The 26,845-nt window shown below is 41.6% G+C and overlaps 5 protein-coding genes across 7 annotated transcripts; 4 read left to right on the top strand and 1 right to left on the bottom strand.

Moving 5' to 3' along the window:
- The first annotated feature begins 2,552 nt into the window (after positions 1–2,552).
- LOC6039925 (zinc finger protein weckle) lies at positions 2,553–4,734 on the top strand. Its single transcript, XM_001849371.2, has 2 exons — positions 2,553–4,179; positions 4,240–4,734. The coding sequence occupies exons 1-2, from the start codon at positions 2,693–2,695 to the stop codon at positions 4,637–4,639; spliced, it is 1,887 nt and encodes a 628-aa protein (XP_001849423.2). The 5' UTR covers positions 2,553–2,692; the 3' UTR covers positions 4,640–4,734.
- Positions 4,735–10,561: 5,827 nt separating this feature from the next.
- LOC6039924 lies at positions 10,562–12,023 on the bottom strand. The gene is made up of 2 exons (XM_001849370.2): positions 10,802–12,023; positions 10,562–10,734 (listed from the first exon to the last, which is right to left on the bottom strand). Exons 1-2 carry the CDS (start codon positions 11,923–11,925, stop codon positions 10,662–10,664), a joined length of 1,197 nt encoding a protein of 398 aa, XP_001849422.2. The 5' UTR covers positions 11,926–12,023; the 3' UTR covers positions 10,562–10,661.
- Positions 12,024–12,079: 56 nt separating this feature from the next.
- LOC6039923 (zinc finger protein 62 homolog) lies at positions 12,080–15,921 on the top strand. Its single transcript, XM_038248331.1, has 3 exons — positions 12,080–12,286; positions 14,223–15,175; positions 15,245–15,921. The coding sequence occupies exons 1-3, from the start codon at positions 12,167–12,169 to the stop codon at positions 15,756–15,758; spliced, it is 1,587 nt and encodes a 528-aa protein (XP_038104259.1). The 5' UTR covers positions 12,080–12,166; the 3' UTR covers positions 15,759–15,921.
- Positions 15,922–16,024: 103 nt separating this feature from the next.
- Positions 16,025–23,491, top strand: LOC6039922 (zinc finger protein 2). 3 transcript variants are annotated; one of them, XM_038248324.1, is made up of 4 exons: positions 16,025–16,174; positions 16,286–16,479; positions 16,536–17,327; positions 22,824–23,491. In XM_038248324.1, the coding sequence occupies exons 1-4, from the start codon at positions 16,055–16,057 to the stop codon at positions 23,434–23,436; spliced, it is 1,719 nt and encodes a 572-aa protein (XP_038104252.1). In that variant the 5' UTR covers positions 16,025–16,054; the 3' UTR covers positions 23,437–23,491. The 3 variants fall into 3 exon arrangements, with proteins under 3 accessions (XP_038104252.1, XP_001849420.2, XP_038104253.1); XM_001849368.2 differs by lacking the exon at positions 22,824–23,491 and adding an exon at positions 17,385–17,986; XM_038248325.1 differs by lacking the exons at positions 16,025–16,174; positions 16,286–16,479; positions 16,536–17,327 and adding exons at positions 20,658–20,892; positions 21,803–21,996; positions 22,057–22,767.
- A 149-nt stretch (positions 23,492–23,640) lies between these two features.
- Positions 23,641–26,706, top strand: LOC6039920 (zinc finger and BTB domain-containing protein 24). The gene is made up of 4 exons (XM_001849366.2): positions 23,641–23,875; positions 24,928–25,115; positions 25,177–26,052; positions 26,111–26,706. The coding sequence occupies exons 1-4, from the start codon at positions 23,759–23,761 to the stop codon at positions 26,652–26,654; spliced, it is 1,725 nt and encodes a 574-aa protein (XP_001849418.2). The 5' UTR covers positions 23,641–23,758; the 3' UTR covers positions 26,655–26,706.
- Positions 26,707–26,845: the final 139 nt, after the last annotated feature.

The following is a 26,845-nucleotide window of genomic DNA, read 5'->3' as shown; positions in this document are numbered from 1 at the left end:
CATTTGTTAGTTTTGTAGCAATCTACCCGATACAGCCCTGTAAAGAAACCCCACTGAAAATAATTTGTTTTGTTTTGCGTCTCACTTTCCCGTGGGGCGTGACAGTTTGACAGCTCTGCGTTCGCACTTTGCGTTCGCTGTCATCCGGCGAACTTCCGCAAAAACCTCGAGCAGCTCATTCTCGAGCCAACCTTCACACAGTAAAGGAGTAAATAAACATTAAAACTAAAAAAACACGTTTTCGAGCTTCATCCGAACGTCCGCGAGATTGCCACAACATTTCAGAAGTGGGATTGTGCCCAGATTTGCCACGATCGTTTCGGCTAATCTGAAAGCTACGCGAGTGAAGTATCGAGAAATTTTCGGTAGGAAAAACCAAAGGATTCTAACGTTACACGGAATCCGCTGGAGTTTCGTCACACGTTACACGACGATCTCTAGCACACGGGTGGCGTAGCACCGAGCGGAAGGTGGAGCCCCAAGCGAGACGGGTTGTGAAGCGAAGCGGGTGGTGAAGCACCAAGCGGAGGGCGGAGCCCCAAGCGAGGCGGGTGGCGAAGCACTAAGCGAGGCGGGAGGCGTAGCACCAAGCGAAACCGGTGACGAAACCTCAGGAGAGTTGAGTGGCGGAGCCCCAAGCGATGCGGGTGGCGTAGCCTCAAGCGGTTTGTCGGAAGATAGCGAGGAATTCTTTACGGCAAGCGACCACGAGGAAAGCGAAACTATGTCGAACAGGCGTGGACGCGGCGGCCGGCGGTCTCAACACCAGCCCGGTGTGGACGAAGAAGAAGAGGAGGAGGAGGTGAAGCCCACGGAGAGGCTGTTTCATCCGGAAGAGCTGAAGCAGTTAATTCCGTTGTTCCGAGAGGGCGGCGGCGTGACGGAGTGGATCTTGTCGATTGATCACTACCGGGAGATGTATTTGTGGACGGAGAAGACGACGCTGCTCTACGCGACATGCCGGTTGGCAGGAGCGGCGCAACAGTGGTTTACCGGATCGCGGCAGATGATCCTGTCGTGGGCGGATTTCATGGCTGGGATTTCGTTGGCGTTCCCGGATCACGAAGACGAAGCCGACATTCACCGGAAGTTGGGCAAGTGCGTGAAAGATGTGAAGGAGTCGTACGAGAACTACGTCTTTCGGGTGAATGCGATGGGACAGCGTGGGCGGCTGAGTGCGGCGGCGATAATCAAGTACACGATCAGCGGATTGTCCTACGACCCGCTCTACAACAGTATCGCCTCGAAGCGGTACGCAACCATCTACGAGCTTTTGGAGCAAATTCGCTACTGCGAGTCGAACCAGGAGCTGTGCAAGAAGCGAAAGTTTGTCCCGAAGAGCTTTAGTACAAGGCCGAGCAGCAACAACGCGACACCGAAGAAGGAGGAGACAAGAGTGGCAGGTCCGGCGGTCAAGCGGAGTGACGAGTGTTTTAACTGTCACGGTTCTGGACACATTTCGATCAACTGTCCCGAGCCGCAGCGGCGACCCAGGTGCTCACACTGCAACAAGGTGGGACACGACGAGCAGACCTGTTTCAAGCGTAACCGAAACCAAGGCGACAACAGACAAGCTGCGACCGGCGGCGCGCGGCAAGAACCCGTGGCCGGTGGTAGTGGAGGCGGCAGCGGCGGCGGCGGCGGTACTGCGCCGCGTACCCGATCGAGATGCAGCTGCAGAAGGAGAATCAACCGAACGACGAGAAGTTCCTGAGCGTCGATGCCAACTCCCAGGTATCGAGTGACGTCATCGTTGGAGGCAGACTCAAGGCGGTGAAGGCACTGGCGGACTCGGGGTGCCCGATTTTCATGAACGAGTACGTGTAGGAGTATTAGTAGGGATTAGAAGAGAAATGTATTTGAAGACAAGATTCGACGTTTGAACTCACCTGTTGCGGACAACAAGGAGCGTCAGGATGGACGAGCTGTAGCAATCTACCCGATACAGCCCTGTAAAGAAACCCCACTGAAAATAATTTGTTTTGTTTTGCGTCTCACTTTCCCGTGGGGCGTGACAGTTTGACAGCTCTGCGTTCGCACTTTGCGTTTGCTGTCATCCGGCGAACTTCCGCAAAAACCTCGAGCAGCTCATTCTCGAGCCAACACAGTAAAGGAGTAAATAAACATTAAAACTAAAAAAACACGTTTTCGAGCTTCATCCGAACGTCCGCGAGATTGCCACAGTCTAGAACTGTTGAAGTGAGCGTGCCACAAAAGCCGTCACGAAAAAAAAGTTTCCTATGCAAATTTTTAGTTGCGTATTTGAAGGGCGTACTCCGACGAGGCCCACCTGCCATCTGTCGGTGGATACGCGCAACTCACGAAAACTGTCATGTTAGGGGACGGTTGCTCTATTGCAGCTATTCTCAACCTTCTTCTAGGCCGGTACCCCCTGCCATGTAAATCAAGTTGGCCCGGTACCCCCGTTGAGAATCGCTGCTCTATTGGGTGCACCCATGTCACGGACGTCCGTGCCCATGTAGTGCATGCACTGAATTTTGCGTAAAAAATCACTTTTGAGTAATCTTATCTGACCGTGTGTAAAAGTTTTGACAGCCAAACGGCATCGTTTCTCCGAAGTTCACAAACGTAAACAATCAAAAAAAATTCTTAATTTTCACTGATTTAATTTGCAAATTTCCCGTAAAACAGTGCTGGAATATATTTTAGTGTTGAATTGAAGACGGGCACCATGCAGAAGAAACCCGTGAACCGGGTGTGCTTCATCCCGGGCTGCACGTCCGAGTACGGCCAGGTGCTGTTCATGAGCGCGTACAAATCGGACGGCCTCCAGCAGTGGTGGAGCGAGTCGGGTTGGAATCGTCGCAAGAACAAGACCATCCCGAAGAATACGCGGGTTTGCGAGCGCCACTTTGAGGAGCGGTTCATCGATCGGAGCTACAAGATGCCGCGGCTGTTTCCGGACGCGTGGCCAACGATGAATCTGGTCGAGCCAAAGCCGGAGGATCTGGAGGGTGGCGGTAGGGGGAGGTGCAAGGTTGACGGGCGGGGCAGGCCCCCGGGGCGGACAGAGACAAATCCGAAGTACTATTGCCGGTTGTGCGGGAGGCGGGAGAAGCGACCGCTGGAGGATTTGATGTGCGACCTGAAGGATGGTGAGGACTTGCTGAAGTTTTTGTTGGGGCAGTATTATGGGAGGGTGGATTTGCCCCAGGGTGTGTGCGACGATTGCATGGACACGGCCGAATCGTGCGTGGAGTTTGTGCGCAAGTGCGAGGAGACTCAGCTCAAGCTGGAGCGGATTTTCGTTGAGAATGAGGCGCTCAAGCTGGAACCGGATTGTGAACTGTTGGAGAACACAACTGTTGTTCAGCTGAAGCAGGAAAAGGTGGAGCTGGTCGAGGACATGGAGGCGGAGTATTTGGAACAATCGCAGGAAAGTCCACGGGACGTTAAGCCGGTTGAGCTGATTACGAACGACGATCCTCCGCCGGAAGACTACGGCGAAGATCCGCCGGACGGGTTCGACGACGGGGGTGGCGATTCCGACTCGGCGCAGTCGGACGAAGACTCGAAGTCAGCTGCGGAGGAGGAGGAGAAGCGTCCAAGGCGTAGGAGAAAATCCCGCGTGAGCGACACGAGCGATGAGGACAGTTTCGTGGAGAGTGACGAAGAGTCGGACTCGGAAGACGACAAGCCACTGCGGAAGCGGCAGGTTTTGGTGCCGAAGAAGCGTGGCCGAAAGCCGAAACAAAAGTTACTCGAGGATTACGAGAATGAGACGAAGCCGAAAGTGGGTCGAGGTCGGAAGAAATCGGCGTCGGCGGCATCGCAGGAAACGAGTCGCATCTGTCCAATCTGTGGCAAGATTCTGATCCACAAAGGCAACTTCACGTCGCATCTTAAAATTCACAGCGAAAAGAAGGACTACGTTTGCAATATATGCGGGAAGCAGTACTACATCCGGCGAGAGTTGCAGATGCATATCGAGTCCCTGCACGAGAAAAAGACATTTGTCTGCAACATCTGCGGAATAAAGTGTGCCTGGAGGAAGGGATTACAGCGCCATATGAAGAACAAACACTCGGACGAGAGTTCGCTCAAGCACAAGTGCACCTATTGCGGGAAGGCATTCCTGCTGCCGAACCAACTTCGATTGCACGTGATGAAGCACACCGGCGATCGAATCACGTGCGAGATTTGCGGCGCCGGCTACAGGTGAGAAAGCGGTCTTGTTCAAACATTAACTTTTCCTAAACGCTATTCTTTCTCCTCCAGATTCAACTATATGCTGACCCAGCACAAGATGCGCGAGCACGGCATGGAGTTCAAGGGCGTCAAGCTGTACAAAAACAGCAACCGATCGCGCAAGAGTGCCGCCTCGAAGCAGCAGCAGCAACAACAGCCCGCGGAATCAGCCGAACCAAGTCAACCGCCTCCACCACCGCCATCAACAACGCCCGCCACCGTCGAGGTGATCGTTCCGCACATGCTCGAACCCAGCCACGACTCGATGATGTCGTCCGAGTCTTCCCAGTCGCATCCGATTCAGCAACACCATCATCCGCAGCAGTATCATCCGGGCCACTATCCGGCTGGGTTCGGGTATCCTCCCGGTGGTCACGCGGCCACAGCGCCGGCCGCCATGATGCTTCCACCCGGCAGTTACAGCGGTTAGCGTGTGTGCGATTGGTGAGTAGTGCCAGTTTTTAAGCATTCGTCTCTATTTTAACATGTCTATTTCGGTAATAAAAAACAGAACATCGCAATAAGGTTCCGGGGTTTGGTGGAGTTTGTGGAAAGAAACGGTCCCTTGGTATTATTTAAAGTAGCGAACGGATTTCTAAGTGACATTAGGCATAACCAAAATACCGAAGAACGAGCAACATAAACTTTAAAAAAAACGGTCAACTTTTTTTAGGGTGGCCTCTCGACCCGGAACAGTGGAAATCCTTCAAATTCGCGCAGATAGCGCGGATCTGGCGCGGATTTGCTGGCTAATTTTGCTCAGGCGCGGATTTCGCGCGGATGGCAATTTTGATAAATAAATTAATTGAGAGAGATAGAATTACTTTCATATTATTAAGAAAAATATTATCAGGAATTACGATGATTTGTTTTTTTTTCCTTTGAGTGCAAGAATTTCATATTTTTTATTAATTGAATTTTCTTCTGAAAATGTTTGTTTGTATTTTCTTGGTACGAAACGTGGAAAAATGAAGATGAAGATTATGTACAAATTATTTTGTATGTTTCTTGTCATTTCTTAACATCTCCTGCTCCGAATATTTAATATCTTTTGAGTTTTAAGTAATGATATTTAACCTTATTTATTTTTCCAGTATGTCCAGTATGGATTTATTAAATTTTTAATGTTGTAAATCAAATATTACAAACTTTTCCCGAAGATATAGACATTAGAATGTGTAACAAAAACTATTATTGGGGCTTGTTCTTGTGGGCGCCAAATATGAGCTTGATTGGACGTAACAGAAGCTGGCCTCCACTTTCGAATTTTAGATGCAATTTAGAAATATGGAATTGAAATGGAGTTTAGAAATATTTTTTTTTCTAAATTTAAACATTCTTGGCGAAAATTAAAAGATCAGAACATTCCAAATTCAAAGCTTCCGAAATTCAAAAATTCGAAACTTTTTTTGTTTTAATGGTTTTTATAAACAAAAAAAATCAAAATACATATATCTGGAGTTTGTTTTTTGAAAAGGTCCAATAAACCAAATTTCCAGTTTTTGCTTTTTGGGTGTTTTTAGAACCGCCTTGAGTCAGGGGTATTGAAAAACACCCAAAAAGCAAAAACTGAAAATTTGGACTATTGGTCCTTTTCAAAAAAAAAACTCCAGATATTTTTTTTTCGAAATTTCTAAAATTGTAATTTAAAAAATCTGAAATTTCTTAATTCAAAATTTTAGAAATCTGAATTCAAATTACTAAAAATTTGGGTAATCACAAATTTGAATATTTAAAAAAAAATCTAAATTAAAAAGTTAAAATTTAAAATCTAGAAAATATCAAATTCAAAACAATATAGAAAACAACAAAAAATATTTCTCAAATCTAAAATAATTTTAGTATTCCTAAGCTTTTTAATGATTAAATTCTTAAATTCTTAAATTCTTAAATTATTAAATTATTGAATTCTTAAATTCTTAAATGTTTATATTTTTAAATTCGTAATTCTTGAATTCAAAAATTCTTGATTTCTTAAATTCTTGATTGTCACAATTTTTGATGTCATATTTTATGTTAGAGATTTTGAAATTATGAGAAGAAAATATTTTATATATCGAAAATTAAATTTCTTTCGGAGTGAAATTTTAGCGAAGATTTTGGATTATAAACTGTATAAAAAGATAAAGATTGGTATAGATTTTGAATTTTTAGACTTTCGAAATTTTAAATTTTATCTTATTAAAATTTTAGATTTTGATTTATTTTTTAGCTTATATTTTATATGTTAAATTTTTAGGTTTTTAAATATTGTATTTTCTATTTTGAAGATTTTTTTTCATGACCCTTGCCTTGACCGTCTCTTGAGGTATTTTTTTATGGATTCATTGCATTCATTCTTTTGGAGTCTTTAAACATAAAACGAGTTTTTTGTTTATCAAATACTTTCTGAATTAGTTTTACTTCATTTAAAAATAAAATTTCTTAAATTTTGGTCGCGATATTTTTTTATATGGCGCGGATTTCGCGCGGTTTCGGATTTCAGGTCGGAGCGGATTTGGCGCGGATTTTTTACGACTCTCCCGTAACAACCCTGAATTTAAAACAAAAAAGTCTCGAAATTGTGAATTGTCTTTAAAAAGTTGACAATAAAAATCTAGAATAAATTTTTAAAAATTTTAGAGAGTAAAGGAACTTGTTTGGAAATTTACTCTAGAAATAATAGGTGATTGTTACGGCAATGCTTTTGCATAGATCCCTTTTATTTTTTTTTTTGAACTTTTTAATTGCTCAAATAATTGCTTGTCTGTTTTAAAACATTCAGAAAAATAATAGGGGAAATATACCTATTTTAAGCCTAATAAGCGGTCGTGTTTGAATGATACTGGATAATCTGGAGTGTTCCTTGAAATTTTTTAAAACCTAAACGAGAAGAGCAACTTTTTGTAAACATTTCTGTTTATTTTCACTTTTATTAAAAGTTATGCTATTCCTTTTATAAGCATTTAAAAAAAATATGTCTCAAACGCATTCTAATCAGTCGAGTGCATTGGGCCACGCCCATTTTCCTATTTTCAGCTTAGTTCTTTTTTTCTTCCAGCGCTCTTTTGGGTCTGCTTAGTGCTGCCAAAATGTATGAAATTTTAAGCAAACACTCACGAAAAGTAGCAATTTCCTGGCATCTCTGGTTCACACCAACAAGCGCTGCTGGTGGTGTTGGTAGCCACTCTTTGTTCTTTATTTGCCTTCGCTCGGTTTTCTTCAGACATTGATTGGAATGGGTCGTCAAAAAAGTCAAACGTCAAAAGACTTGACGCGTTTGTTTTTTTTTTTTGTTGGGGCTTGCCAATTATTTACATGTTTCGGGATTATTTTTCAAATGAGTGACTAACTAATGTGCAAAAGAACATGTTGCCGGTAGTTGGAAGCAATTGAAATCGTTAGCGCAAGTGAAAAGATATTGATGGCGACTTTCGTTAAGCAGTTAACCTCTCATCTTGCGTGTGGATGTGTGAAATGATGAGAAATGGTCTCGCAAAATAGAAATTATGATTAAAAATTGCATTGCGTGCTTACTTGAGGTGGTGCTGTTGCTGGTAAGTTTATAGCCTTTATAGTATTTTGGAGCTTTAATCGAGCATCAAACTCTTCACATGACGAAGATAGGTGTTTGATTAGAAAGGGTATATTTCCCCTTTAACGATTAGAATATTATTTTTAAAAAATCTGAAAATAAAAAAATAAAAAATCCAAAATTAAAAAAAAATCTAACATCCCAAATTAAAAAATGGCTCCAAAATTTTATGATTTTAGAATTAAAAATTCTAAAATTTAAAAATTCTGACGTTTAAAACCCCGGACTCAAAATTTAAACTTATTCTTGTTTTTTTTTTTTTTTAAATTCTTTAACCCTTGATTCTAAAAGTCTTAAATTCCTAAATTTGTTATCCCTTGAATTCATAAATTCATATTTTTTTCAATTCTAAAAATTAAATTCTTTAATGCCATCAATACAAATTACATAAAAACAGATCGGATAAATGGTTAAATAGATTAATGAATTCTCAAATTCCTGATTAAATTCTTCAATGACTCCATCTCAAATTACGGAAAAACAGAAACGTGATTTTATCTCGCAATAGAGCAGTTCTCTAGGATTTCGGACATTCGATTTTTTTTGTATTTTTTAATCCGACTGAAACTTTTTTGGTGCCTTCGGTATGCCCAAAGAAGCCATTTTGCATCATTAGTTTGTCCATATAATTTTCCATACAAATTTGGCAGCTGTCCATACAAAAATGATGTATGAAAATTCAAAAATCTGTATCTTTTGAAGGAATTTTTTGATCGATTTGGTGTCTTCGGCAAAGTTGTAGGTATGGATACGGACTACACTGGAAAAAAATAATACACGGTAAAAAAAAATTGGTGATTTTTTATTTAACTTTTTATCACTAAAACTTGATTTGCAAAAAAACCCTATTTTTATTTTTTTTTATTTTTTGATTTGTTTTAGAGGACATAAAATGCCAACATTTCAGACATTTCGAGGTTGTGCAAAAAATCATTGGACGAGTTATGAATTTTTTTATCAATACTGATTTTTTCAAATAATCGAAATTTTGGTCGCAAAAATTTTCAACTTCATTTTTCGATGTAAAATTGAATTTGCAATCAAAAAGTACTTTAGTGAAATTTTGATAAAGTGCACCGTTTTTAAGTTATAGCCATTTTTATGTACTTTTTTTCAAAATAGTCGCAGTTTTTCTTTTTTTTAAATTAGTGCACATGTTTGTCCACTTTTGAAAAAAATATTTTTGAAAAGCTGAGCAAATTCTCTATATTTTGCTTTATTGAACTTTGTTGATGCGACCCATAGTTGCTGAGATATTGCTATGCAAAGGCTAAAAAACAGGAAAATTGATGTTTTCTAAGTCTCACCCAAACAGCCCACCATTTTTCAATGTCGATATCTCAGCAACTAATGGTCCGATTTTCAATGTTAAAATATGAAACATTTGTGAAATTTTCCGATCTTTTAATTTTAATTTTTCGAAAACAATATTTTCAAAATTTTCAAATCAAGACTAACATTTCAAAAAGGCCAAACATCGAATATTACGCCCTTTTAAAATGTTAGTCTTGATTTGAAAATTTTGTAAATATTTTTTTTAAAGATCGGAAAATTTCACAAATGTTTCATATTTTAACATTGAAAATCGAACCATTAGTTGCTGAGATAGCGGCATTAAAAAATGGTGGGCTGTTTGGGTGAGACTTAGAAAACATCAATTTTCCTGTTTTTAAACCTTTGCATTGCAATATCTCAGCAACTAAAGGTCGTATCAACAAAGTCCAATGAAGCAAAATATAGAGAATTTGCTCAGCTTTTCAAAAATATTTATAACTTGAAAACGGTGCATTTTATCAAAATTTCACTAAAGTACTTTTTGATTGCAAATTCAATTTTACATCGAAAAATGAAAAATGCGACCAAAATTTCGATTTTTTGAAAAAATCAGTATTGATTAAAAAAATCATAACTCGGTCAATGATTTTTTGCACAACTTGGAAATTTCTGAAAAGTTGGCAAACATATCAAAAAAATAAAAAATAAAAATAAGGTTTTTTGCAAATCAAGTTTTAGTGTTAAAAAGTTAAATAAAAAAATCACCAATTTTTTTTACCGTGTATTATTTTTTTCCAGTGTAGTCCGAATCCATACCTACAACTTTGCCGAAGACACTAAATCGATCAAAAAATTCCTTCAAAAGATACAGATTTTTGAATTTTCATACATCATTTTTGTATGGACAGCTGCCAAATTTGTATGGAAAATTATATGGACAAACTAATGATGCAAAATGGCTTCTTTGAGCATACCGAAGGCACCAAAAAAGTTTCAGTCGGATTAAAAAATATGTACAAATATTAAAATTGAAGAAAAAAGACTGATTTCGTAGAGAATTGCTCAATAAGCAATAATTACTGAAAAAATAAAAAATATTATATGATTAATTATGAAAAATTTAAGATTTACGAAATAAAAAAAATCAAAATTTGCAAAACTTTTGACAAGTTTTTTTTTATTTTCAAAAATGTTTTTTTTTTAATGTTGCTTTTGCAAATTTTGATCGTAATTTTTCGATCCTCGATCGAGATTTCTCGATAGTAAAATTTCAATTTTGATTTCTCAACGGCAAGTCGTAATTTGTCGATGGTTGATCGAAATCTTACTATCGAGAAGGTTCGTAAGTCGAGTGCAATAATCATTACGTCTGCTTTTCAAGTTTCAGCCTTATGAGGCAATTCTGGACTTTTAATATTATTACTGCCGCTAAAAGCAAGTTTGTCCCATGTGTATTTTTGAAAAATTTGAAATTAACTTGAATTGAAAGTTAAAATGCTGATATGCCAAGATCAGACCTTGATTTAGTTTGGAGGAAATTTATTTGAATAAGTTAATCATAAATACAAATCGGATCGAATTCCAGCGTCGGAAAACCATTGTTTCAGTACTTTCTCTTTGTCTTAACTAGTTCCGGATGCATCTGAGCGTTGTGTCTATCCAATAAGCCGGCGAAGCTGAAAGTCAAGTTGAAAATTCCGGTTAAGTAAGAAGAAGTTTTTTTAAACCCAGCTTTGAACTAACTTGAACGTAACGTTGCACAGCTTGCACTCGATCTTCTTCTGGTGCTGGGCAGCAAAGTGGACCTTTAGTTCTTCCGCCGTTGGAAACATGGTCTGGCACTTGAGACAGCGAAACTGTCCGGTAAGCTGCAGCTGGCGTTTCTTCTCGAGCTCGGCCAGCTGGCGCACGTGCGTTCGAATGTGTTGATCCAGGAGCTTTTTGATGGCGAATTTCTGGTTGCAAAAGTCACACGCCCACAAATCGCTCTCGTTGGTGTCGAATCCTTCAGATGGGCGGGGACGCTTGGCAGGTGGTTCTCGAGCCTTTCTCGGAGGTTTGCTACCGCTTGGTTCGGGTGGGTCGTACGGTAGTGGCTCAACTAGTGGTGCCTCTTCTGGTTCAATAGTTGTATTTTGGGGGATTTCCGGTTCGTACATCTCCAGCTGAGGTTCCTGCTTGACCTCCTCCATCGGAATCAGCTCAATCATCTCGGATTCCGAATGTTCCTCTTCTACACCCGGTTTCATCTCCGTCTGCAACGGATCGTTTTCCGGCGGCTCGTCCTCACAGAAAGCAAGTCTCTTCCAGGGTTCAACCTTGAAGTCCCTGCCCGGAGCATAACTCTCGGCCAAACTGCACTGTGCCTTCCAGCAACTTTCGGCAAATTGGGTAATGTAGCGAACCGTCGAAGCGCACGATTCGCAGACTCCGTCCGGAAGCAGCGAGTGGATTTCGCTGTTCAGATCCAAGCAAATGTCCAACACCGGCAGCATGTGCTTGTCCCGGCGCATTACACTGACCGCGTTGTCGAGCCTTGTCTCCTGCGCCGAACCACACATCCGACAATGATATGGGGTCGCCGGCGTCTCCGAGTTACCACCACCGCCCAAATCCGGAACGGCCCCCGGAATCAGCCACACGATACGCGGATCCTCCTTGTCCTTCTTTACGAAATTTGCGGCAAAGTGCAAACTGCAGACGCCCTCGTCCGGGAGGATTTCCGCCTCCGGATGAATTCCGATCGCCCGCCGCCAGGCCTTGGCCGTTTCGGGGACACGCGGGAAGGCAAACACCGGCTGGTCGGAGTACGCTCTGGAATTGCAACCCTCGACGATGCAGCTAACGTTTAACTTGCGGCGTAGCATTTTGCAATTTGAATTTTAATCAAAACTTTGGAAAAATGTTTGTTTGGCGTCAAATTGTGTGAAAACTGTGTTGACTTTTCAAGCCATGTCAAACACGTAAACAAGTATTTAAACTCAATTTAGAGTACTTTCACACTGGCGTGCACTTCTGAAATCTTTCGGGTGCTCACCACTAACCGTGCACGAAGGAATCGGTTCGACAAAAAGAGTTTGCATAAGTTAAAGAAACAAGTAAAAAGTTATGAATTTCGATCAAATTTGCCGCTTGTGCTGTGTGGAAAAGAGCCCATTAAGGCAAATATTGGAAAACAGTCAGCACAGCCCGCTGGCGGATATTTTCAGCAATGTACTGCAAATCGTGGTAAGTTTTTATTAGGGGGTTTGGAAAAGAAAAAAAAAAGAACAGTTGCAGATTTCAAAAGGTCTAATGAAACTCAGTGAAATAAAAATAAAATTCACAATAAACATTTTTTTTTTTTTAAATATTTCTGACTCAAGGCGGTTTCAAGCACACAGAAAAGTTAGACAATAGGGTCCTAAAGCCCCATGTAAATTTTCATGTACAGCGGTAAAACACCGGAGTTGGGCGGTGGTAACTCAAAGACGCCAGCTACGGCGCCCCCTTATTATTTCAAGAAGGATTCGACGGTAACATTTCAAAAGGCATCATGTACATTTTGACACTTTCTGGGTTATTGCATATTCTGAAAGTACTCCTAATAAGCTACCTCTCCACAAAAAATGAGCAAAAGTTACTTCAGTAAAGTCAGTTTAATCATGATTTTAAATAAAGTAACATAAACAAAATCTCTGCCATCAGCAGTCCCTGTTTATATAGCCCTGTCAACCTGTCAAACAAAAGGCTACATAAACCTCGTGACGAAAAAAAAAGCAACATAAACAAAGCGCCATGTACATTCGGCGAAGAAAAACGAACCATAACAAAGCGCCCCCCTCAATGACAGCAGGGTGATATCGACGTTGGTGATTTCCAAAGGAGTTATGTTGGTTTTACTCAAATAAAATTACGGAAATGTTGTTTTATTGAATTTGGATGATCAAGTATCAATAAAAGCAACGTTTTTCATCGTTTGTTATTATTAGAACATCTTATTTTGCTTTTATATTAAAATGGGAATTGAAAATAGATTCTCAACATTCAAATGCGTTTTTCTCAAAACGCATGGTTTGTACATGATGCTTTTTGAAATGTTGGCATCGGATTGCGAAGTTTATTTTTCGAAATTGATTTAATAAGCTTTATCGTTGTGAACAATAATATCAGCAATCTAAGCTTAATTTTAGGACTCCATTGTTGATACCATCAAAGCAAGCAAGATTTTTTGTCCAAATCGGAGACGTGCTTTGGGAGCGTTTTTTTACTACGTAAATGCCAGTATGCAGATCGGAAGGAAAGTGGTCAAGAAACAGCTTTACGAACAGCAGAACAAAGGAGAGGAAGCGATTTCTTGGGGCTTTTCTTCACCCTCTCTGACTTGCTTGCGCTGCCGCTGCTGTTCATTTGATTTTTTTCTTGACTGGTTCCTTCCCGCTTAACGCCGTCCTCTCTTCGTAAAAAATGTAACAGATGAGCGTGGTATTAAATAATACGGCGCTGCCTTCCCGTTTCTGGAGCCGCAAGCCGTATAAAGCAGAGCCAAACTTCTTTAAAAAATAGAAGTTGAATCGATCGGCGTATCCTGCTTTGTAATTTAAAATTGTTTTCAGTGTCTCTTGCGCAAATGAGAACTTGTTGATTAATTTTCACATTGAGTGCATATTTAAATTAAAGTTTTCACACAATTTTACATCGGAGCCATTGGGAGCCATATTGCTGAACAGATTTTGGTAGATCGTGGATTTTCTTGAAATATTTCGTTGGCTTCTAAAAAACAAAAATTTATCGCGGTAAATACTTTTCTACCACAGTTTTTTATGTGATCAATGTGATAGATGATTTGGTAGATTTTTGACAGTTTTACGAATAATTTAAAAAAAAATGCTGTGGTCTACCGATATCTGTTTAACAGTTTTCGAATGTCGTTGATTTTTTATTTGTTTTTAGTTCACGAGATATTACATTTTAAGTGATAGATCAATAATTGTAAAAAGGTCCGCCTAATACTATAGGATTAAAAAAGGTCAAATTGGAATTTGTATTTTTTTTGTGTACGGTTAGAGTGAAATAACGACAGTTTATGAACTACTTGAAACCTTTTTTTTAAATTGAAAAAAAAAATCAATCTTGAAGTTCTGGTTGAAAAAAAATGGATGAATTTTGAAAATATTCTTTCCAGGTCTACGCCGACGATCACCTGCCGCAAAATGTTTGCGAAGAGTGCAGCGCCACGATGGTCAATCTACACGAAACCATCGAGCACTTCCGGCAGAACGATCTCCGGCTGCGCCAACAGCTGGTTCAGGGTTGCGAAGTCAAGGATGAAGTGTTGTTATCGGAGCCAGAGGAGCACCTAATGGAACCGGAAACGCAAACGTGTCAGCTGGAGGAGGCTAAAGTTGAACCCGAATTAGAAGGTGATGGTTTTTTGGAGGAAACGGTGGAGGAGATTGAGCGTGAGGTTGTAGCTAAACCGAAAAAGCGACGCCAAAGGAGTAAGAAAAATTCCGATGAAAGTGGCAATAAAAATCCGGAATTGCCGCAGAAGCGCATTTGCAAACGGGATCCAAATCTGCCACGAACGAACGACCACAAATGTTACGTTTGCAAAAGTGATTCGCTCGGCAGCGGCGAGGCATTGTTGGAACATCTGAACGTAGATCACGCGGACGAGGTACCGCACACGTGTCCGCTGTGCGTTCGTGAAACCGTGACGATAAAGAACGTTACCTCATTGAACGTCCACAAGCGGATGCACGCGATGCCTGTCCAGTGCCCGCATTGTGATATGCGCGTGATTAACAAGGGTATTCTCAATACGCACATCAAAATCAAACATTGTCTAGATCCGCAACCCTCGCGGTGCGAACAGTGCGACAAATTATTCCCCTCCAAAATGGCCCTCAAGATACATGCGCAAAAGCACACTCTAGCGTACAGCTGCGAATTTTGCGGGAAGCGGTTTAATGGCCCTTCCAAGATGAACTTGCATATCCAACGGATGCACAACCAGGCGAACAAGGTAAAGTGCCACATTTGCCAGAAGGAGCTCAACTGTCTGGATGCTGTGCAACGCCACATCGAAATCATGCACTCAAGCGCTCAATTTCCGTGCTCGCAATGTTCTAAGATGTAGGTTTAAAACATGAACATAGTTCTGAGAATGTATTCACCATTAAAATTATTATCCTTTTCCAATAGTTACACCAGCGAGTCCACTCTGCGCCAGCACGAGAAAAAGCACGCCGAGGTTCCCAACTTCAACGCCAGAATGAAGTCCAACATTCGCAGTTACTACACGGTCGTGGAGTCCGCGGACGGCGGCCCGCCCAAGAAAAAGTGCAACCAGTGCGATTTGGTAGTGAGCAACATCAGCATGCACCTCAAGTACAAGCACTTCCCGCGGGCAACGTATCCCTGTGAGCAGTGCGAGCGGGAATTTCGGGACATAAAATCGCTCTCGGTGCACAAGCTGGAGCACACAGTGGGGAAGTTTCTCAAGTGTCCCATCTGCGACCGGGAGTTTAACGAGCGGCGAAATCTGCTGTCGCACCTGAAGACGAAACAGCACCGGGACCATCCGCTGGCGCAGCGGCTCGACTGGCTGGACGCGATGTATCCGGCGGGGCGAACGCCGCTTAGTGAGGGGCCGCTCAAGGTCGTTATCGACGTGCCTTTTGGGGACGATTTGGTTAAGGATGAGAATCGGAATTAGATTCAAATATGCATCCAAATATTTTTTAAACATTAATTGAAATTTAAACTAACATCAAGTTTTAAATTGGCACAAATCCCGCTTATGTTCGTTTGAAAAAATACACTGGATTCTTTGGTAGAACCGAAGCGAAGCAAAAAATGAATAAAAATTACCTAAAATGTACTTGAACGTTTCCTCGCTGAACCCAGTTCAACGTGCAACCTTGTTGACAGATCGACAAACTAAAATGTCAAGTTAAACTATGCAAAACATCGTAGTTCCAGAAAATAATTTAAAATTCTTGCAAAAACGAAATGGATTTTACGAAAATTTGCCGCCTGTGCCTGGAGGAGAAAGTGCCGATGCGGGAAATATTCAGCGGTGGTGAAAACAACTCGCCGAAAGAAATTTTCAGCCAAATCCTACAAATCGAGGTAGGTTTGTTGTGCACCACCCCCCAGTGAGCAATCACTCCGACAGACGCCCGACGTCGGTCGGACTTGTGTTAAAACTTACGAAAATTGGATTTTTTTTAAATTTCACAGATCTACGAAGATGACCAGCTGCCACAGCAGCTGTGCGAGGAGTGTGTCGCCGCGGTCACCAAGCTGGACGAAACGATCGGGACGTACCGGGAGAATGACGAAAGGTTGCGGAAGATGCTGTACGAAACAGGTTCGGTTGCGGTCAAGGAAGAGCTGGTGGAAATGGAAGCCGAGTATCTGATGGAACCGGAAGTGTGAGTTGGGTCTGACTTTTGTAGGGAAATTAATTGTAAATTTATGTATCTTTTAGAACTTCGGACGGGCTTGAACAAACGGAGAAGGGGGAGGAGCATATCGAAAGTTTGGAGACTCCAAGCGAATTCGAGAACAAAGATTTTAAAGTCGAATTAGCTATCAAGGAAGAGACCAAAAAGTCGAAACCCAAACGAAAACCCGGTCGTCCACGCGTTCGGCCCGTTAAGGAGCGTAGAAAGGGCGTGTTGGGGCGACGCAAGAAAAATGAGGAGTTTCTAGATACGCCCAAAAAGGGTGACTTTCGGTGTTACGTTTGTAGGAGCGACTCGTTTGGTAACGCGGAAGCACTCTTGGTTCATTTGGGCGAGCATTCCGGGGAGCTTCCGTACACGTGCAAAATTTGCGTCCGCAAAACTGTGGTCATCACGAACGTTTCAACGCTCAACGTGCACAAGAAAATGCACGCCAATCCGGTGCCGTGTCCACACTGCGACAACTGTCTCGCCAACAAAAGAAGCCTTGATCTGCACATCACGATGCAGCACCAGGAGCTGGCCCCGGACGCAACTCCGTCGACCTGTTCGGAGTGTGGAAAGGTTTTCCTTAACGCGAAGGCCCTTAGGTTTCACATGAACTCGCACGATCAACCAATGGCTTGCGAAGTTTGCGGCAAGATGTTCAAAACTAAAATGCTGCTCACGCGGCACGTTAACAGAGTGCACGGCAATGCCGACCGAGTTGAGTGCCACATCTGCCACAAAACACTCATTACTTTGCATGCCCTGCAGACGCACATTTCTACTATGCACTCCAACGAACAGTTCAAGTGCAAGTACTGTCCGAGACTGTAAGTTTGAATCGTAAAACTTGTTTTGAAAATATTCTAATTGAACCCATTTCCCAGCTACCCCTCCAAGACCAGCTTAACCTACCACGAAAAGCAGCACGAACTCAAACCGAACTACACCGAAACCATGTCCAACCACTGGCGCCAGTACTACACCGTGGAAGGCGAAAAGGGCTCCGAAGTCAGGACCTGCACCCTGTGCGGCCTGGTGCTGGGAAAAGCCATCGGCAAACACTACACGAACAAGCATTTCCCCCAGGCCAAACGGGAGCATCGCTGCGACCAGTGCAGCGCCGTGTTCCGGCACAAAAAGGACCTCGAGGTGCACGTGCTGGAGCACACGCACGGGAAGTTCCTGAAGTGTCCGATCTGCGGCAAAGAGTTTGCCGAGAAGCGCTATCTGGTGTGGCACATGAAAACCAAAAAGCACAAGGACCACCCGCTGGCGCAGTCGCTGGACTGGATCGAGTCGGACCTGCCGGCGCCGTCGCCGAATCTAGTGGAGAAGAAGGAGGAGAGTCGGGAGGAACGTGTCATTGTGGAGGCGATCATACCGGACCAGACGGTTAGCTTTAGACCCTTGATGTATTGAATTTTTTTTATGGTTTGCAGTGGAAAATAACGTTAATAAACGCAGAATAAAAACCTGTACGAGATTTTGATTCAACTAAAGTTTGCATTGAAAAAAAAACTTTGAATTCCACAAAAATCTTTTGTTGTTTAGAAAAAGTTGCTTTGATAGCGTTGATTCAACAAAAAACATGATTTTCAAATCAACAAAACGTTTTGTTTATGCAAATATGCTGTATTTTTCAGCTTGTGGAAAAAAAACTTATAAATCCTGCGTAGAGATTAAGATTAAATTTTAAATAATCTTTTTTAAATTATTTATTTGATCGAACTTATAATCGCCTAATGTTCCTTTGAAAAAATCAACTGGATTGGTTGGATCTAAGGGAGCGTTCTTTTATTACGTAACGCAGTAGGGGGGGGGGAGGGGGGGGTCGGAGGCCGTGTTACGCTCTACACAAATTTTTTAAAATTTGTATGGAAATTTTGTTACGAGGGGGGGGGGAGGGGGTCTAAAAGTTCGATTTTTCGCGTTACGTAATAAAAGAACGCTCCCTAATACAGGGTTGTTACGGACGGCGCGGATCGCTCGGATGGCGCGGATGGCGCGTATCGCGCGGATCTGGCGCGGATTTGCTGGCTAATTTTGCTCAGGCGCGGATTTCGCGCGGATTGCAATATTGATAAACAAAATAATTGAGAACGATTGATTTTCTTTCAAATTACAAAGGAAAATATTATTAGGAATTAAATAAATTAATTTTTTTTTTTCGTTTAGTGCGAAAACATCAATTTCTAAGAAGTTGTTAATGAAGAATGTTTTCTTCTAAAAATTATTGAATGTTTTTTTTTTCTTAATACGAAACTTTGAAATAATCTGCAAGGAGCGATTTTTTTTAATGTATTAAGATTTGTAATATAAATTTAACATCACATTACAACTCTTAAAAAAAAACAAAGCTAACCCGACAGACTTCGTTCTGCCTTTTTTCGTTTGTTGACTTTTTTTTTACTTTTTCGTTTATTCAGCCTCCTGTGATCAAAATTTGATTTTACGCATCTTTTTCCATACAATTTGCCGATGCTCCGGAATCGGTTCCGGAGTGGCCAAAGTGTCAACATATTAGCGTAAAAACCTTTCTTGGGCTTATACGAACCCAACGCAACAAAGAGCGCTCCGATCCGTTTTTCCGTTATCAACTTTATATATATAGATAACAAAATTCGAAAAAATTACAGAATATTAAAAAATTGAAGCTATGAAACTTTTTAGATTTTCGATGTTTTTTTTTCAATATAAAAATTTAAATTTTTTAATTTTTCGTTTATTGAAAAAATTAAAAACTCTGTTGCCATTCTGATTCAGGTAGAATTGATTCTACTCCCAATTATCACACGAAATCCACTTAGAAATCTGCTAAAATCTCCGCCTAAAAGCGAAATGTAATGTTAAAATTTTAAAAAATAAGAAATCTAGAATTCAGCAATTTGAAATTTCAGAATTTACACATTCAAATAATAAAAAAAATAGAATTCATAATTTGAAATTGTCAAAACTTAGAGACTCAAAAAACGTAAAAAAACACGAATTATTGAATTGAAAAAATACGAAAATATTACAATTGATTTTTTTGTTAATTTTTAATTTTTTAAGAAAGTTCTTAAGTTATCAAATTATTGAATTTTTAAATTATTAAATTATTATATTACTAAATTATTAAATTATTAAATTATTAAATTATTAAATTATTAAATTATTAAATTATTAAATTATTAAATTATTAAATTATTAAATTATTAAATTATTAAATTATTAAATTATTAAATTATTAAATTATTAAATTATTAAATTATTAAATTATTAAATTATTAAATTATTAAGTTATTAAATTATTAAATTATTAAATTATTAAATTATTAAATTATTAAATTATTAAATTATTAAATTATTAAATTATTAAATTATTAAATTATTAAATTATTAAATTATTAAATTATTAAATTATTAAATTATTAAATTATTAAATTATCAAATTATTAAATTATTAAATTATTTAATTATTAAATTATTAAATTATTAAATTATTAAATTATTAAATTATTAAATTATTAAATTATTAAATTATTAAATTATTAAATTATTAAATTATTATTTTTTGCCATTTTCTTGGTTAGGATCATTTTTAGAATTATATTTTAGTTTAGAGAAATTAAGAGAAAAAAATAATAGAAATTTTGTGTTTCGTATTTCCAGAGTAAAGTTTTGGCGAAAATTATCAAGTACAAAATCCCTAGATTTTATAATTTGGTGAATTATTTTATGGTTTTAATTTTTTTAAAATTCAGAATTTAATTTTTTTCCTAAATTTGTTTTTAAAGCAATGATATTAGTGTTGCAAAAAATGCTCATATTGTTTCAGAAATGGCAAAAAAAGATTCCATTTGGTACAGGTGGGATATGAATCCACAACTGATCAACGGTACTGATCCAAATGCCTTCTGTATTATTCTTTTTTTCGTTTAAAATTTCATTCATTATGTTACTCTCTTCTATGTTTTTCGCGATTTTTTTTTTTATGGCGCGGATTTCGCGCGGATTGGGTTTAGGGGTCGGCGCGGATCTGGCGCGGATTTTTTCTCGACTTTTCCGTAACAACCCTGCTAATAGTATGACCAACTCCAGATTAACAAGAAATAAATTTTACCCAAAAAGCATGATTCATCTTCATATCGATTTTCACCGTTTTCATTAAATCCAGTTCAACGTGCAACCCGTGTTTATCGTGTTGACAGATCGTCATCGCGAAACAAGAATGTCAAGTTGAACTTTGCCAAACATCGTTGTTCCGAAAAAAAAACTAATATTTCTCGCAAAATCGACATGGATTTTACGAAAATTTGTCGCCTCTGCTTGGAGGAAAAAGCGTCGTTGCGGGAGATAGTCAGCGAAAATGACTCGCTGAAGGACATTTTCAGCCAAATTCTACAAATCGAGGTAGGTTAGTTGTTTACACTACCCAGTAGGTAAACGCCTCTGACAGATGCCCGACGTCGGGCGGACTCAAGTTTAGCCGTTAAGACCTCTTCTCCGATGATCGATGGATTCTCGTACGCATTCTTTGCGGATGATACTGCATTCATGGCTTTGGTCACAGAACAACCTCAAATACAGTTTCAGCGGAAGTGGAGCATCAAGCTGAACACAGGGAAAACCCAGTCCATCTTTTTCAGGTCGAAGGTAGCAGGGGCCGACAAATGGGTGTCCTGTCTGCACCAGCTGATTGTCAAGATCTGGAACACAGAACAGCTACTGGAGGATCTACAAGAAGGGGGACAAGTTGGAATGTGAGAACTACCGAGCCATCACTATTCTCAATGCGACCAGCGCAGTGCTGTCTCTGATCATCTCCTGTCGTCTGTCGGAGCGAGCAAAGGATTTTGGTGGTGCTTTCCAGGCCGGTTTCGTGGAGGAGAAATCGACGACGAACCAAATCTTTTCGCTACGCCAACTCCTCCAAAAATGTCGCAAGTACCAGATCCCGATGCACCAACTGTTAATCGATTTCAAAGCCGCGTAAGACTCGATCGATCGAGAGCGGCTTTCCCAGGAAACTGATTAAAATGGTGCAATTACCGGTGGATGGAGCACGGTGCAGCGTGAAGATTTCGGGTGTGATGTCGCAAGGGACTGCGTCAATGCGACGGTATCTCCGGGATCTGTTTCAACGTTGGGCTTGAAGGTGTTACGAAGTGGGCGGGCTTCATCATGCGAGGCACGACGTGCAAGGTGGTTGAACGAAGTATACGAAAAAAGTGTGAGGGTTCCGAGTTAGAATTTGGATGGAAAACATGTCAAAGAATGCCACTTTTCCACGAAATCCAACACAAAAGTGTGTTTTTTACAGATCTATGAAGACGACCAGCTGCCACAGCAGCTGTGCGAGGAATGTATCACCACGGTCACCACACTGGACAAAACGATCCGAACGTACCGGGATAACGACGAAAAGTTGCGAAAGCTGCTGTACGAGTCAGGCCATGTTATGGTCAAGGAAGAGCTGGCGGAAATGGAAGCCGAGTATCTGCTGGAACCGGAAATGTATGTTAGATCTGAGTTTGGTACGGGAATCAATATTTGAAGAACTTGTGTGTCTTTCAGAGAGTTGGAGGGAAACGAGCAAAAGGAAGCGGAGGAGGTTGATCAACTGGAAAGCTCGGAGAATTCAAAGGAGAAGGTAGACGATGATGTAGTTCAGCCTGTAAAGAAAAGAAAAAAGGGCAAGAAAAAGGATCACTTTCCAGTCAAGCCCATTAAGGGCGACATCCGGTGTTACGTTTGCCGGAGTGCCCCGTTTGATACCCCGGAAGCACTTTTGGTTCATTTGGTCGAGCATTCCGGGGAACTTCCGTACACGTGCACACTTTGCGTCCGTAGCACTGTGGTCATCACTAGCGTCTCTTCGCTTAACGTGCACAAGAGAATGCACGACAATCCCACGCCTTGTCCGCACTGCGACAGCCGTTTCTCCAACAAAAGCAGCCTCGATCTGCACCTCACGATGAAACACCAAGATCTGGCCCCGGATGCAACCCCGTCCAACTGTTCCGAGTGTGGAAAGCTTTTCCTTACCAAGAAAGCTCTGCGATGGCATATGAACACGCACGACCCTCCAACACCTTGCGAGGTGTGTGGAAAAATTTTCAAATCTAAAAGACTGCTTGCGCGACACGTTAGCAAAGTGCACGACAAAGCAGAACAAGTTGAATGCCACATCTGCCACAAAAAACTAGTCACTTTGACCGCCCTTCGGGCGCACATTTCTGTTATGCACTCTACCGAGCAGTTCCAGTGCAAGTACTGTCCAAGACTGTAAGTTTAGTTTGCATTTCTTGCTTCAAAATGTTCTAAAATGACGTCTTTTCCAGCTACCCATCCAAGACCAGCTTGACCTACCACGAGAAGCAGCACGAACTCAAACCGAACTACACCGAAACCATGTCCAACCACTGGAAACAATACTACACAGTGGCAGGGGATGTCAAGACGTGCAACCTATGCGGTGAAGTGCTAGCAAATCCCGTCCGCACTCACTACACGACCAAGCATTTCCCCCAGCCTAAACGGGAGTACCGCTGCGACCAGTGCAGCGCCGTGTTCAAGAAGAAAAAAGATCTCGAGGTGCACTTGCTGGAGCACACGCACGGAAAGTTTCTCAAATGTCCGATCTGCAGCAAAGAATTTTCCGAAAAGCGCTATCTGTTGTTGCACATGAGAACCAAACAGCACAAGGACCACCCGCTGGCGCAGTCGCTGGACTGGATCGACTCGGAACTGCCGTCGCCGAAGCTCCGCGTGGCCAGGAAGGTAGATCGCGTCGCTGTCGAGGCGATCTTACCGAACTACAGACCGCAACCCGGCGTTGATTCTGGAGGCGCACAACACTTTGTGCCTCCTCAACATTTTAACCATCCGCATTGGCGAGAAAGGCCTAACCCGAACGGGCCACCCCATCCGTATCCCAAATATCATCAGCTGTGAGTTGGCACATACTTTTATTAAAAATGCTAAATAAAGTGACTAATTCGCATTTTTCCTCATTCGACTTTCGATTCTTTTGAAATCCAAAATCAAGCAATAAAAGTCGATTCATTAAAAAGGTCCCCAAGCCGCCCATGCTCTGCCTAAAACTTACGCATTGTTCACCGCAAAAGCTCCCGCAACTAAAAACAATACCAACTTGCTCAACTTCCCCTCGCCGTGTACCGACCCAATTTGACAGCTGTTTTCGTGAAGAAAGAGTGCACTTCGCCGTGAAGTTTCCTCCCGTGTTTACCGGAAGTTGCCGCGGCCCAAAGTCACGATGGACTTTGCCAACATCTGCCGCCTGTGCCTGCAGGAACGAGGCCGGATGCGGAACGTGTCGGAGTACCAAAGTGACTTCTTCAAGATCATCTTCAGCAGCATCCTGCAAATCGAGGTGAGCGAACTCCCAACCCGGTAAAAAATGCTCGATCGACGGGAGTGGGACGTCGGGCTGACGTTATGGGGGCGGTCGACAAAGCTGTAGTGTCCTGGTCGATTTTGACGTTGAATAACGTTTTACTCGAGAATGACATGTAAGATGTCAAACGCTTTCATCTTCTTTCAGACAAATCGAAATTGTACAATGGAGCATTTCCATTCGAGCAGTTTTTGCTTTTTTCTACAATGTATTTCTTATGGAGCGAACTGTCAAAAACTGCTCGACTGCGGGTACTCCATTTTAGCAGTACATAGGGGAACAGCATCTAATTCCAGCGTACCTCTAATGTTGGCAGGTCAGAACTTTGACATTCAATTAAATAAAAGCGTTTTCAACTGAAATCGAGTGATAAATAGCTCAATAAGAAGTGAGCAAGCAAGTTTCTATCAAGTTTTGCAAAATTAGTTGTTTAAATAGTGAAAATCAGCAAATTGGATGGAGTTAGGAACGAGAGCATAACCTGCCAAACATACGAGAATTTCCCCCATTCGAGTCTAAATATTTTCTTTTTGAATTCTAACATTCACACAGAAAAATGTTTTTTTAGAATCAGCCTGTACGAGATTTGAATCAACAAAATTTTTGTTGAATATAATCAACGCCGATTTTGTGTTGAAACAAACCTTGATTTTCTCAATTCCACAAAAGTCTTTTGTTGTTTCGAAAAAGCTGCTTTGACGTTTAGCGTTGATTCAACAAAAATAATGATTTTTAAATCAACAAAATGTTTTGTTGATTCAATATGCCTTATTTTTCTGCGTGTTGGCAAAACTATTTTTACTATTTAAAAAGCATTATTTTGAACTGCTTCAAAAAGCCAATGAGTAAATTTAGTGCTTCTATAACACGGATGTGAACTCTAAGGTACGTTATGCATAAAGTTTTGAAGGGAATCTAGCGTTTACCAAACCATATCTTTCGATAAACTAAACTAGCATAAAGTACGTTATTCAATGCCATCCAGGATATGTCGCGGCATAGCTTCTCTGACTTTTATTTCAAATCAGGTCATTCCGGACGACCAGCTGCCGCAAAAGATCTGCTGGCAGTGCATCTCTGCGCTAACGAAGCTCAACAACACGGTTCTGGAGTTTCGGAGCAACGATCTGAAGCTGCGCAACCAGCTGCGTCAGATGGCTCAGGTCAAGGTGGAAATCGCCGAAGACGAGCAGGAAGTGGATCCGATTTCGATCATGTGAGATTGTTTAGGGTTGATTTGGGGAGTTGAGGGTTTTGATTTTTTTTTCTTTTGATAGAAAATGTGAAGCTGTTGTGGTGGCTCCAGATGAAACCACAACACAACAGGATGAGGACAGTGAAGCTACGTTGGATGCCGATGAGCAAGACGATGTAATTAGCCCTGCATATGAAGAGCACGAGGGGTACCAACCAAGTGAATTGGTTGAGGTTGATTTAACGATGAACGGAGCAGGATCTGTGCAAAACAAAATCCCCGAGATAATAAATCCCAAGGGAAAGCCTGGTCGTCCTCGGGTGCGACCCATAATAGTGCGGCGGAAGGGAGTTTTCGGGCGTCGGCCCATTCATCCCAGAGATCCGAAAGCGCCGCGCAAAGATGAGAAACGCTGCTACATCTGCATGAGTGATATCTTCGAAAGCGCAGAGGCACTATTTTACCACTTGAACTCACATGCCGATCAGCTGCCGTACACGTGCACGATCTGTGTGCGGGAAACTGTCGTTATCAAACAGATCACCACGCTGAACATCCACAAAAGGATGCACCTACTGCCGGTGGCGTGTTCGCACTGCGACAAGCGATTCGTCTCCGATTCCAGCCTGAAGATGCACCTGACAACTCAGCATCAGGAACTCGATGCAACGAGTGCCGCACCCATGCCGTGTCCTACGTGTGGCAAAGAGTTCCTCTCTGAGAAAGCGCTCAAATTCCACATGCACTCCCACAACCAGCAGGGCAGCTGCGAAATCTGCGGAAAAGTGTACTACGCGAAACATAAGCTGAAACGACACATTCAGCGAGTTCACGAAAAGTCTACCAAAGTCGAGTGTCAAATTTGTCACAAAACGTTAAACGGGTTGGATGTACTGCAGAGTCACATGAAACATATGCATTCGGACGAAAAGATGCAGTGCAAGTACTGTCCAAGAACGTGAGTTGTTTTTGTGTTGTGTCATTCAAGTTAAACTAAAAGCATATTATTCTTTCAGATATACATGCAAGGCAAGCTTGCTGCATCACGAAAAGCGCCACGAAACCCTGCCCGAGGGGAAAGAAATAAGCAAAGACTGGAAGGAGTACTACACGTACGTCGATGACGAAAGCACCAACGGTGTCCGCCGGAAGAAGTGCAACCTGTGCGGCATCGTGGTGCTGGGCATCGGCGCTCATCTAACGCAGGTTCACTTCCCAAAAAAGTTCGCCTGCGACCTGTGTGAGGCCGAGTTTCGCGACAAAAGAGCGCTGGCCGTGCACAAGCTGGAGCACAGCAAGGGCAAGTTCCTCAAGTGTCCCATCTGTGATCGTGAATTCACCGAGCCTCGCTATCTGATGAACCACCTGAAGACAAAGAAGCACCGCGACCATCCGCTGGCGCAGAACACCGAGTGGCTTAACGAAATGACTTCTTCGGTTGTTAAGACGCCCAAAAGAACGCAACTGAAGACCGCAACCAGGCCGCCGCAAGAAGATGAACACCAAGTCGCAGTGGATGGGCTTGAAATGTTTGAGCAAGACTGGAGTGATTCAATTTGAGCTTTTTAGTGTGTCTTCGTGTTTGTTTGAATAAAACTTATTAAAAACGGCGGACAAATTTGATGCAGAGAAAATCAGAATAAACCGATCCTTTGTTGAGACATGTCCTGTGCTGTTTGTTTCCCGTCGGAATTCTTGCGTTTCGCTTAAAATAAAGTCGACATAAAATTAAATAATTTTGTCGACAAACT

This window comes from Culex quinquefasciatus, chromosome 1, assembly GCF_015732765.1.
Source record: "Culex quinquefasciatus strain JHB chromosome 1, VPISU_Cqui_1.0_pri_paternal, whole genome shotgun sequence".
In the NCBI taxonomy this organism is placed as follows: domain Eukaryota; kingdom Metazoa; phylum Arthropoda; class Insecta; order Diptera; family Culicidae; genus Culex; species Culex quinquefasciatus.
This window is presented reverse-complemented; position numbering and strand designations above follow the sequence as displayed.